Source organism: Plecotus auritus (genome assembly GCF_963455305.1).
Source record: "Plecotus auritus genome assembly, chromosome: 12".
NCBI classification, from domain to species: Eukaryota; Metazoa; Chordata; class Mammalia; order Chiroptera; family Vespertilionidae; genus Plecotus; species Plecotus auritus.
This window is the reverse complement of record NC_137778.1, coordinates 14,299,369-14,310,470: the sequence shown is the minus strand read 5'-3', so window position 1 is coordinate 14,310,470 and position 11,102 is coordinate 14,299,369. Positions and strand designations below refer to the sequence as shown.

Below are 11,102 nucleotides of genomic sequence, written 5' to 3'. Positions count from 1 at the left end.
TTATCAGTTAATTATGTGTTCAGCACCTCAAATAATCTTTGATAGCTTTTTTGTTGGTTTTTTTGTTTGTGTTTTTTTGGTAGGTGGCTTAAAGGTAAACCTGATAATCTCTGCCACAGAGCCACCATATTTTCCTGGGTATTCAAAAACATCAAGAGACTTCCATATTCTACCCTGAGAGTTTTCACACACCTCTGCATGTTCAACAGGCCTCTACATTTGGTGTTCAAAAATATATTCTCTTGCCCAGCCGGCCTGGCTTACGTGGTTGAGCTTCGACCAATGAACCAAGAGGTCACGGTTCAATTCCTTGGTCAGGGCACATGCCCAGGTTGCGGGCTTGATCCCAGTAGGGGAGTGCAGGAGGCAGCCTATCAATGGTTCTTTCCCTCTCCCTTCCTCTCTCTAAAATCAATAAAAATATATTTAAATATATATATTCTCTTTATGATAACAGCACCCTGCACGAAGTCATGTGTAAACTTGAAATTGTTACTACGAGTAGCTACTGTTTTTGCATTGATTTTTCTATTTCTGGCTGTTGGATCTAAAGCAAATAATTTTGCTTCCGTTTCCAATTAAACTAATTTCTGCCGTATAGGTTTGTGTTGAGGAATAAACGAGACAATACATGCCAAATGCTGGGCACAGTCCCGCATCATAGTCCGCACTCACAAGTGCCTCCTTCAGCGAGGGACTGTACTTTTCACCTCTGTACTCAGCTCTCACTAAGTCTTGGGTTGATCCCGCCCAGACTCCGGGTGCTGGAACCTGAGGGAGGGCTCACAGTGCAAAGGTCAGACGGCAGTTGGTTGAGGCAGTGTGCAAAGAAGTCTGAGGAGAGGTCTCTGGACTTCCGTTACCTTGACGACTTCAGCCAGAGGGCCCAGAGTAGTGGAGACCTGCCAGACGCCACTTTCTATCGGCCCCGCCCCGCTTTTGATTTAGCTCCGCCTCTTCCTCATTAGGAGTAGAAAGCAGACGCTTATACAGACGCCGACGCGGTTGCTAGGGATACGCCTTCCCAAGATGCCTAGGGTGTTGTGTTCCTCTTAGCCAATCAAAGAGGCGAAGCCGCCTCACTGTGGGCCAATAGACTGCGAGGTCAGGGCCCGGGACGGTTAAACTGAGCCGCAGGCTGAGGCGGCCGCCAGTGTGACTTGGAGAGGCTTTGGGGTCGGTAGCTCCAGCTCCGCGGCTGCGGCGCGATCTGCAGGAGTCCCCGGCGGGCCCTGCCATGCCGACCCGGGCGGAGGACTACGAGGTGCTGCACACCATTGGCACCGGCTCCTACGGCCGCTGCCAGAAGATCCGGAGGAAGAGCGACGGCAAGGTGAGCGCTGGCCCCCTTCCGCGTCCCGGTCCACGCAGCAGTTTCGCCAGCTGGTGGCGATGTTTGTACTGGGTCTCTGAAGGGATATTTTCCTGTCTGTTTCGCTTTCTCTTCCATTCCCTTCCTGTTGTTTTTTTTTTTTTTTTTTTCCTGCTTTAACCTGCTAAGGGCCTTCCACGGGTGACTCCTGAACTATCTTTATTATTTTATTTTTGAAATTTAAAATTTTTGATTGCTTGAGTAGTTGATCAGAGAGAGAGAGGGAGAGAGAGAGAAATATTGACTTGTTCCACTTATTTATGCATTTATTGGTTACTTCTTGTATGTGCCCTGACCGGTGATCACACCTCAACCTTGAACCTTGGTGTCTGGGAGGACGCTCCCACCAACCCAGCTACCCCGCCGGGCTCCTGGGCTGGGACCGGAGGAAGGGGCGGCCACCAGAAGAACCTGGAGCTTTCTGCCCGGCAGTCCGCGCTCATTTTATACCCTTTGATCGGATTATTGGTTTCATATTTCTCCGGTGTGTAGGGAGACTCTATTCAGAAAGAAACAATGGAGAGGAAGCTGCCAGGCTGCGGGTGGAGGGGTGTACTCGGGTCTTTCCCCCTGGAAAAGCTTGCCTGGCTGGAACGGTCAGGGACTTGGACTGCCTCTGTCCCACCTTTGACCAAAGCACCATGGCCAACCTCCCACAAAGGGCCTGAGGGGAGAGGGTTGGAGGAGGCTTAGTGTGCTCATCGCCCCCTCTCCCCTTGCATTCTTGTCTGCTTAAAAATTAGAGGACAGCTATGGAATTAAATCCAGGGGTCCTTCAGTTCATTGAACTAAGTTCGATGATAATGACTATGGGATCTATTTAATAGAAAAGTACTGAGTGATGGCTGGCCCTAAAGGAATGTCACAGACAAGGTGATGGTGGTCATGGAGCTCTCATCCTTCGTTTTTTTGAGTTCACTCATACCTTGGAAATTCTTATTTCAGATACTAGTTTGGAAAGAACTTGACTATGGCTCCATGACAGAAGCTGAGAAACAAATGCTTGTTTCTGAAGTGAATTTGCTTCGTGAGCTGAAGCATCCAAACATCGTCCGTTACTATGATCGCATTATTGACCGAACCAACACAACACTGTACATTGTAATGGAATATTGCGAAGGAGGCGACCTGGCTAGTATAATTACAAAGGGAACCAAGGAAAGGTCAGTGAATCTCTTCAATGTAAGGTGGAATGGGCCCGGTTTCGCTTTGGTTAAGCATCCTGTTTTAGGATCAAGGACGAAGTACTTAGCGAGGGGAAGAGTGTTCTTGTATTTGGTGGGTCTACAGAACTTTAGGAAATCTCTTGTGAATCAACACCCATATTTCATATCAAAATATATGTATTTCCCTACTTGTACACTAGATAATTCATCATCCCCTCTTTGTAATGGTTTTATTCAGAAGTTATATGCTGTGTAACTGCTTTGATTTCAGACAGTACTTGGAGGAAGAGTTTGTTCTTCGAGTGATGACTCAGTTGACTCTGGCCCTCAAGGAATGTCACAGACGAAGTGACGGTGGTCATACGGTGCTACATCGGGATCTGAAACCAGCCAATGTTTTCCTGGATGGCAAGCAAAACGTTAAACTTGGAGACTTTGGGCTAGCTAGAATATTAAACCACGATACCAGTTTTGCAAAAACATTTGTTGGCACTCCTTATTACATGTCTCCCGTAAGTATTTCAGAATTTAGATACTTTTTAAACCTCTTAATGCTAAGCATTCAGATGCAGGGAAAGTGAGTTGTTTTGATTGTATGTTTAGTAATATCCAATAACCAAGAATTAATAACACTGTTTCACTTTTAATTTATGTATTTTCCAAATGGACCACCAGACCATTAAACTCAACTATACCAGCAATTCAAATCAGGCTTTTATTAAATGACTACCACATGCTAAATTACAAAGATGAAACAGGTTTTGTCTCTGGCCTCAAGAGCTGTGTTTCCCAAAGTGCTGTAGGTCCTGTACACCAGCTCGGATTCCTTTGGTGTGCTTTTCCAAATGCAGAGTCCTGGGCCCCGAGCCCCAGTCCAGTGAGTTCGGATCTCGGGACAGGTCCTTGCTCTGTTTTCTCCTACTTTTCAATTTGGGCTCTGCATTTTAACAGACTCTCTGGATGATTCTTGTGAATGGAGATTCGGGGCTCAGAGCCTCACTTCAGATAACATGATTTTACAGTGTTAACTGTTGGTATTTGTTCTTTTTTTGTTGACTTTTCCTACAAGGGAGCTGCTGAGGCTGCCTACTTATCTATTTCCTTGATTGCTGGATAATATTTTGTTTCCAAAATTTCTCACCATTCTAAGGAGCACTGCTATGCATATGAATTATTCTTTCTTCCTTGTTATTCATTTCCTTGGCAGATAGCTCTCAAAATGAAATTGCTGGGTTGAGTCAAAGGCTATGAACCCTTTATGGCTCTCTAGATTTTGCCTGATGGCTTTTGAAGAGCTTAAACCAAAAAGTGATAGCACCAGGGGGTTGTATCTGAAATCTGAGCATACCAAGGTGCAGAGGGATTAATTGTTTTAGCAGTTCATAAACATTTCTGGGCTTTTCTAAATTCTTTTTAGTTATGTTAACCCAGTCTGACTACAGTATAAAACTTTGTATTAGGGAATTTGTTTTTCACTAATATTAGACATGGTCAGAACAGTGTTATTTTCTCACTAGATCAGATCCCAAATAGAAAGCCTTTAACACAATGGAAAATTACACAGAAGGGGTTCTTGGAAAATTTGAAACCTACGTGATTCTTTTGTTCCTTTTCCCTCCTGCCCTTGTAATGAGATCTGTTCAGCCTTCTCTGAGGCATTGCCAGGAAATGGTATCAGACTCAACCTGTTGGACTTAAAGCACTAGGGAGCCTCCTGAAGATTTGGGTACTTGCCTCTGTGCCCTCTGTTGCTCCTGCGAGTGTGAGAAAGAATTAAAATAGGGAATGAGAACAGTAGTGTGGTTTATACAGTAGACTAAGGAAAAATATAAATAAATAATTCACTTAGCCATTTATGTCCACCTCCATTTAAATGTGGGCCAGATGTATGCATTGGTTATTCTGAAATTTTCTCTGGTTCTTTCAAAACAGAGTTTCTAGATTATTAATGTCACCAGGGCAGAGGTCTCATATTCACCTTTGAATAGTCAGTGCCTCACCTCTAGTAACAATAAACATCTGTGAAGGAAAAAGAATTGAATGAATTATATATGACAAACTATATTAGGATAAGATCATTGCCTTTTTCCATTGTAAATTTGAAGATAAAGTATACATTTTAAAACAAAATAAACTTTTAATTCCTCATACTTCCTTACCTTTGTCCCTCTTAAGGAGCAGATGAGTCGCATGTCCTACAACGAGAAATCGGATATCTGGTCACTAGGCTGTTTGATGTATGAGTTGTGTGCATTAATGTGAGTATGTTGAAGACAGATTTCTAGTCTGAGGTTTATACTCCGGGGTTTGTCACCTTTCACTGGGTTCAGTTGTTTGACCATTTGTCTTCAAACCTGAAAGAATCGTACCTTGGATTAAAATTAAAGTAGGTGGACAGGTAAAAAAAAATATTTAGAAATTAATAATATAGTCCTTGAGGCTGGAGGTTGACTTGTTCAAACTCCTAGCCTGGTTAGATGCTTCCTTGTTAGACTGATGCTCAGCTCAAGGGGAGAGCAAATAGGTCAGGCCCATGGAAGAGATAAACAAGATCTGGGGGTAGCTCTGGTGATTTGGAGACTAAGAAAGAGCTCCAATTCTTTATTTTCTAAGCTATTCTGTAGAGCAGTGATTCTCAACCAGGGAGAGTGAAGCAATTTTGCCCCCATGGAACATTTGACAATGTCTGAAGACATTTTTGGTTGTGACAAACAAGGATGGCTACTGGCACCCAATGGATGGAGGCCAGTGATAGTGCAAATAAATCCTATGATGTTCAGGACACCCCCACAACAAAGAGCTATGTGACCCCAAATGTCAGTAGTGCCAAGGTTGGGAAACTTAGCTATGGAAGAAAATCCCAGAAGCAGAAACATAAATACAAACTGGAGCTTAAACTGCTTTTGATTTGCTTCCTAATATATTTTTATTTTTTACTTTTTTTTTCCTTCCAGGCCTCCATTTACAGCTTTCAACCAGAAAGAATTAGCTGGGAAGATCCGAGAAGGCAAATTCAGGCGAATTCCATATCGTTACTCTGATGAATTGAATGACATCATTACAAGGATGTTAAATTTAAAGGTAAGGATTATAAGACTATTTTGTCTGTTTTTATCTTTCAGTTAAGTTTTGGGGTATGTGTTTTCTCCTGTAGAGCAATGAAACTGAAGAAACAAATGTATTTTCTTAGCTAAGTCTACTCTGTTAACGCAAGTGAAAACATATATAAATTTGGCAAATTGCACGTCCTTGCTGGCCTGCCCTCTGTGCTTTCTCTGTCTTCTCCTACTCACTCCCATGCTAACAGATGGTCGATGGCAAGAAAAGATTGCATCCAGCACCCAGAGCCTTAGTTCCCCATGTCCTTGCCTACCTCAGTGTGGCCTATGGTATGGAAGGGGCCACATAAGACTTAATTACTCTGCCTCTAGCTCCAATGGAGAGATTAGAGACCAGAGATAGTGTGTGTGTGATTGGTGGGGGTGGTGGTGGTTGGGGCAGTGAGAGGGTAGGGGTGACTAAGAAGAGTGGAGGGGAAATAACTCTTAAGAGATTATGTGGAAAAAATCTGGCCAGGGGATGGCGAGGGAAATGTCCAAGAGCTCAGGCTGATGTAAAGTTAAATGCTGTGGGATTACAAGGAAGGATACAGATGGGGTAATGGGATTTAAGGGCTGTGAGGGAGCATCCTGCTTCCCGTAGTTTAGAGATGCCCTAACACAGACCCTGGCCATGCTACGGAGCACCTGCACAGGGATGAAGCCTTGAGGTTAAAGGGGGAACAGAGGTAAGTAAAAATCTGCATTTCCGTTTGGACCCAGAACCTCGTGTATTAAAGCCACAAATGAACTTATTTTTCCAGATGGTTAAGGCCCATCCAGAAACAAGTTTTTCTTTTGCCTTGGAAATATATGCCCTTTTAATGTAGCCGTTCTTTTGGGATGCGTATTCTGTTACAAAATGTGACTGTAACACTGAATGTTTTCTCCCCAGGATTACCATCGACCTTCTGTTGAAGAAATTCTGGAGAGCCCGTTGATAGCAGACTTGGCTGCAGAAGAGCAAAGAAGGAATCCTGAGAGAAGGGGGCGGCGATCGGGAGAACCGGAAAAGTTGCAGGACTCCAGCCCCGTGTTAAGTGAGCTGAAACTGAAGGAAATGCAGTTGCAGGAGCGAGAGCGAGCCCTCAAAGCCAGAGAGGAAAGACTGGAGCGTAAGTCCGATTGGTGGGGGTGAAGCAAAGGAGAGCTATAGGAGGGTGGTTGTGGTGAGTGTGAAAATCTGTTTCAGTGAGTAATTAGAACATTCTTGCCCTGGCCAGATAGCTTGGTTGGTTGGAGCATCATCCCAGTATGCCAAGGTTGCAGGTTCAATCCCTGGTTAGGGCACATGCCTGGGGTGCAAGCTCGATCCCCAATGTGGGGCGTGCAGAAGGCGCCTGATCAATGATTCTCTCACATCATTGGTGTTTCCATCTCTCTCTCCTTCTCCTTTCCTCTCTGAAATCAATAAAAACATATAAAACACTATTAAAAAAAGAACCTTCTTATAAATACTTGAGAAACCAAACTGCTTTGTAAAATATGTAAGTCAAGCTTTCTGTCATCTTCCTGTTGAGCTGCCTCTTTCTCTGAGGTCAGCTGCTATTGTTGGGCTCTAACTTTAGACTTTGCTATAGACTTTGCATACTTTATGTGTACATTACATTTTACTGTTACTTTTTTCTTTCTGTTTCTTAACATATGCATACACTACAGTTTTTCCATTGCAAAGGTAGATTGTAGGATTTGCTAATTTCTATAATAACCATTGCTTCTATGGCTGATCCAACACAGTCCAGGTCTAAATCCTACAGTGTGTGGGACTAAATATGCTCTGGCAATTCAATAATGTGGATACAAGATATTCTAGGTTTATAAATACTCTGAGGGCTATTCACTGATTAGGTACAGTTAGTTGTTTTGTTTTTAATATATTTTTATTGATTTCAGAGAAGAAGGGAGAGGGAGAGAGAGATAGAAACATCAATGATGAGAGAGAATCATTGATCAGCTGCCTCCTGCATGCTCCCAGTGGGGATTGAGCCCGCAACCCAGGCATGTGCCCTTAGATGGAATCGAACTTGGGACCCTTCAGTCCCCAGGCTGACGCTCTGACCACTGAGCAAACTGGTTAGAGCAGTGGTCGGCAAACTGCGGCTCGCGAGCCACATGCGACTCTTTGGCCCCTTGAGTGTGGCTCTTCCACAAAATACCACATGCAGGCGCGCACATACAGTGTAATTGAAACTTCGTGGCCCACGCGCAGAAGTCAGTTTTCGGCTCTCAAAAGAAATTTCAATCGTTGTACTGTTGATATTTGGCTCTGTTGACTAATGAGTTTGCCGACCACTGGGTTAGAGCAATTGCTAGTTAGTTTTTGATGGTGAAAGTCTGTCTACTCCACTAAAGCGACAGGTGCTACAGACTAGCATGGTCAGGGTGGCCTGGGAACACGACGAGAAACCTTTCTCAGCATTACTCATCGCCGCTCAGCAAGCCGGTCTCGGTGATTAGGAAAGATGGTAAGATTAGCACGTGTAAATTGTTTTATACCCACAGCCACTTGCTAATTTTTTCTCATTCCATGCCTTTTCTAAAGAGAAGGAGCGTGAGCTTTGTGTTCGTGAGAGACTGGCGGAGGACAAATTGGCGAGAGCGGAAAGTCTGATGAAGAACTACAGCCTGCTGAAGGAGCAGAGGCTCCTGTCCCGGGCCAGCGGTCCAGGTAGGAGAACCAGCTCAGTGGACGGAGGCTGCTGCGCGTGAGGAAGTGGGCACGAGTTTGCCTTCGAGGGGCTTTGGTGGGCCTTCTCATTTTTTAATGTTTTTGTTGATTTCAAAGAGGAAGGGAGAGAGAGAGAGAAACATCAGTGATGCAGCTGCCGCCTGCATGCCCCACACGGGAGATGGAGCCCGCAACCCGGGCATGTGCCCTGACTGGGACTCAAACAGCGGCCTCCTGGTTCATAGGTCCATGCTCAACCACTGAGCCACACCAGCTGGGCTTAACACTTTTTTCATTTTTATAAAATTATTCCATTAGTGAGATTTACAATTTACATAGGTATTTGTATAGGAATTTGTGGGAATAAAGGTGGATATGTTTGAAATAATGGAGTTAAGGCTAAAAAAAAAACCAGGTGTGCTTTGAAGCAGAAACAATGTTTGAGATGGGAAGTCAGGGTACCATTGGAGGGCAGTGTTTCTTGCAGCCTACTCTCGGCCTGGCCATTTTTTTCTTTGGCCTGGAGTTTGTTCCTCAGATAACCCAGTGGCTTCTTATTTCCTCACTTTCATCCTGTCGCTGCTCAAAAGTCACCTTATTATGAGGCTCTCATCACTGTGGCCACCGCCAGCACCCCTGTTTCTCTTTCTCAGTGTTATTTTCCCCCTCAAATAGTCCCGCATTTGTACTTGTTTATTGGGTTCTGGTCTCTCTCCTCTTATTAGAATAGGGCCTTTGTTTGGTCCACAATGGCTCATACAATGAACTTGTAAAACTTGAATGTATTTCCTTTATCAGGGGTCCTCAAACTTATTAAACAGGGGGCCAGTTCACTGTCCCTCAGACCATTGGAGGGCCGGACTATGGTTTAACAAAAAAACTATGAACAAATTCCTATGCGCACTGTGGGCCGGGACGAGTCGGCTGCTAAGCAGGACAGGCAGCGGCACCCGGCGGGCCGGATGTGGCCCGCGGGCCATAGTTTGAGGACCCCTGATTTAAATGAATGTAAAGGAAAAATAAAAAAGGTTCTGGAATTCAAGCCCACAAGTCTCCAACCTCCAAATAGTCTGTCAGTAGCTAATAGTGCTACTGCTTCCAAGTAAATTTTTTTCATGTAATAAGCCCAGTTCACCTTTTTTTGCTATACTGTTACTTGATTTACCTTTTCCACCCTGAATTTGCTTAGTTTCTTTTTGAAGCAAGGTTTCAGTCAATGAATCAGCTTTGAAGGAAGTGTTCTTGAATATTTAACCCAAACTGTAAGTGTCCATAAAAAAGCGTTTCGGCTTCCATACTTTTCTGGAAGCCCTGTGTTCTAGGTAGAATGGCACTTGTTTTCAAGAATGGAGTAGATGATACTGATTTCCAGAAGTTTTATATTGTGGCCCATAATCCCCAGTGCATTTGACTTCAAGAGAAAAGTTGATTGTTAAGGGAATAAAACCTATGTTCCTTGATATTTGGCACATTCCAGGATTATTTTTTCAGTGCTGTGGCTTAAAAGACTGATTTCTTACCACCCCCAAGCTCCCAACCTCCCGGAGATACTAAGATAGGTTCCAGATTTCAAAAGAACTGAAAGAGGGTATATTTTTGCTAAGTGTGATAAACCTGTTCAAATAACTCAAAACCCTTTTTCCTCCTAAAGAACTTTTAGCTCTTCCATCCTCGATAGTGAAGAAGAAAGTCCATTTCAGTGGAGAGAGTAAGGAGAATGTCCTGAGGAGTGAGAACTCGGAGAGCCCGCTCTCCTCCAAAGCCAAGTGCAAAGACCTGAAGAGGAGGCTCCATGCTGCCCAGCTGCGCGCTCAGGCCCTGGCGGACATTGAGCAAACGTACCAGCTGAAAAGCAGGCAGATTCTGGGCATGCGCTAGCCGCCGGGCCCAGCGCGTGTGCGGAATCTGAGAGCCAGCCCCTTAAAGGCTGGTGTTCACCTGCTGCAGCTTGATGTGCGTGGTTCCGTGAGCCAGGCCGTTTTGTACAGTAAGAGCGATGTTTTGGAATTGCCTTTGCTGTTCTTCAGCAGTAATTGTACAGGACGTCCACACCTTTCATCGTTTTTCTTTTATAAAAGAACACTTTATAGAAAGAATGATACTTTCTGGGTTGGGGTTTTAAGCCCATGTGTGGTTACTACTGGAACATTACATTGTAAATGTGGGAGGAAAATAATATCAGAAAAAAATATGTATCCACTTTGAGACGTTTTACACGACTGAGTGGTGTGCTTACAGTGTCATGTCTAGATTTACAGCTTCATGTCTGAGGTTTTAAATATTCTAGAGCTTAGGAAACCTAATTGGATCCAAACTGGTCACTGATACCATGACATTTTGCTTATTGATATCCCACTGCTCTTAGTGCAAATCTGTCATCTTTTGTGAAAATCCATCACTGTGATGTCGATATTCTTTTTCCCTTTTTACTCCACCTAACTATATAAGCTGGCTGTCATGGGCTCATCTGTTTCTCACTAAATAAACGAATTCTTTAGTTTTCCTATATTTGTGTCTCTTGCATTTGTTGGGTGTATGATTCATAGGCACTGATGCTCTCAGGGGCTGCAGTGCACTTCACTACCCCCCTCATTAATCTGTCTGCACCAGTGGCTCTTAACTGGGGACTGTTTTGCCCCCCAGGGGACATTTGCCATGTCTGGAGACATTTTAAATGATAATGATCGCGGGGGTGGGAGGGTACTATTGGATGGAGTAGGTAGAGGCCAGGGATGCTGCTAAACATCCTGCAATGCACAGGGCAGCCCCCCCAGCAAAAATCAACAGTGCCACTCTTG

At 44.2% G+C, this 11,102-nt stretch overlaps 1 protein-coding gene across 1 annotated transcript; it reads left to right on the top strand.

The window, feature by feature from the left end:
• Positions 1–1,094: 1,094 nt before the first annotated feature.
• Positions 1,095–10,812, top strand: NEK2 (NIMA related kinase 2). The gene is made up of 8 exons (XM_080648063.1): positions 1,095–1,333; positions 2,318–2,535; positions 2,810–3,050; positions 4,714–4,796; positions 5,493–5,619; positions 6,532–6,751; positions 8,179–8,304; positions 9,956–10,812. Exons 1-8 carry the CDS (start codon positions 1,238–1,240, stop codon positions 10,180–10,182), a joined length of 1,338 nt encoding a protein of 445 aa, XP_080504189.1. The 5' UTR covers positions 1,095–1,237; the 3' UTR covers positions 10,183–10,812.
• Positions 10,813–11,102: the final 290 nt, after the last annotated feature.

Bases quoted from the DNA above. Each gene is read 5' to 3' on its own strand.
- NEK2 (XM_080648063.1), top strand. From the start codon at position 1,238: ATGCCGACCCGGGCGGAGGACTACGAGGTGCTGCACACCATTGGCACC. The intron at 2,536-2,809 runs GTCAGTGAATCT...CTTTGATTTCAG, and splicing joins ACAAAGGGAACCAAGGAAAG to ACAGTACTTGGAGGAAGAGT. The intron at 5,620-6,531 runs GTAAGGATTATA...TTTTCTCCCCAG, and splicing joins CAAGGATGTTAAATTTAAAG to GATTACCATCGACCTTCTGT.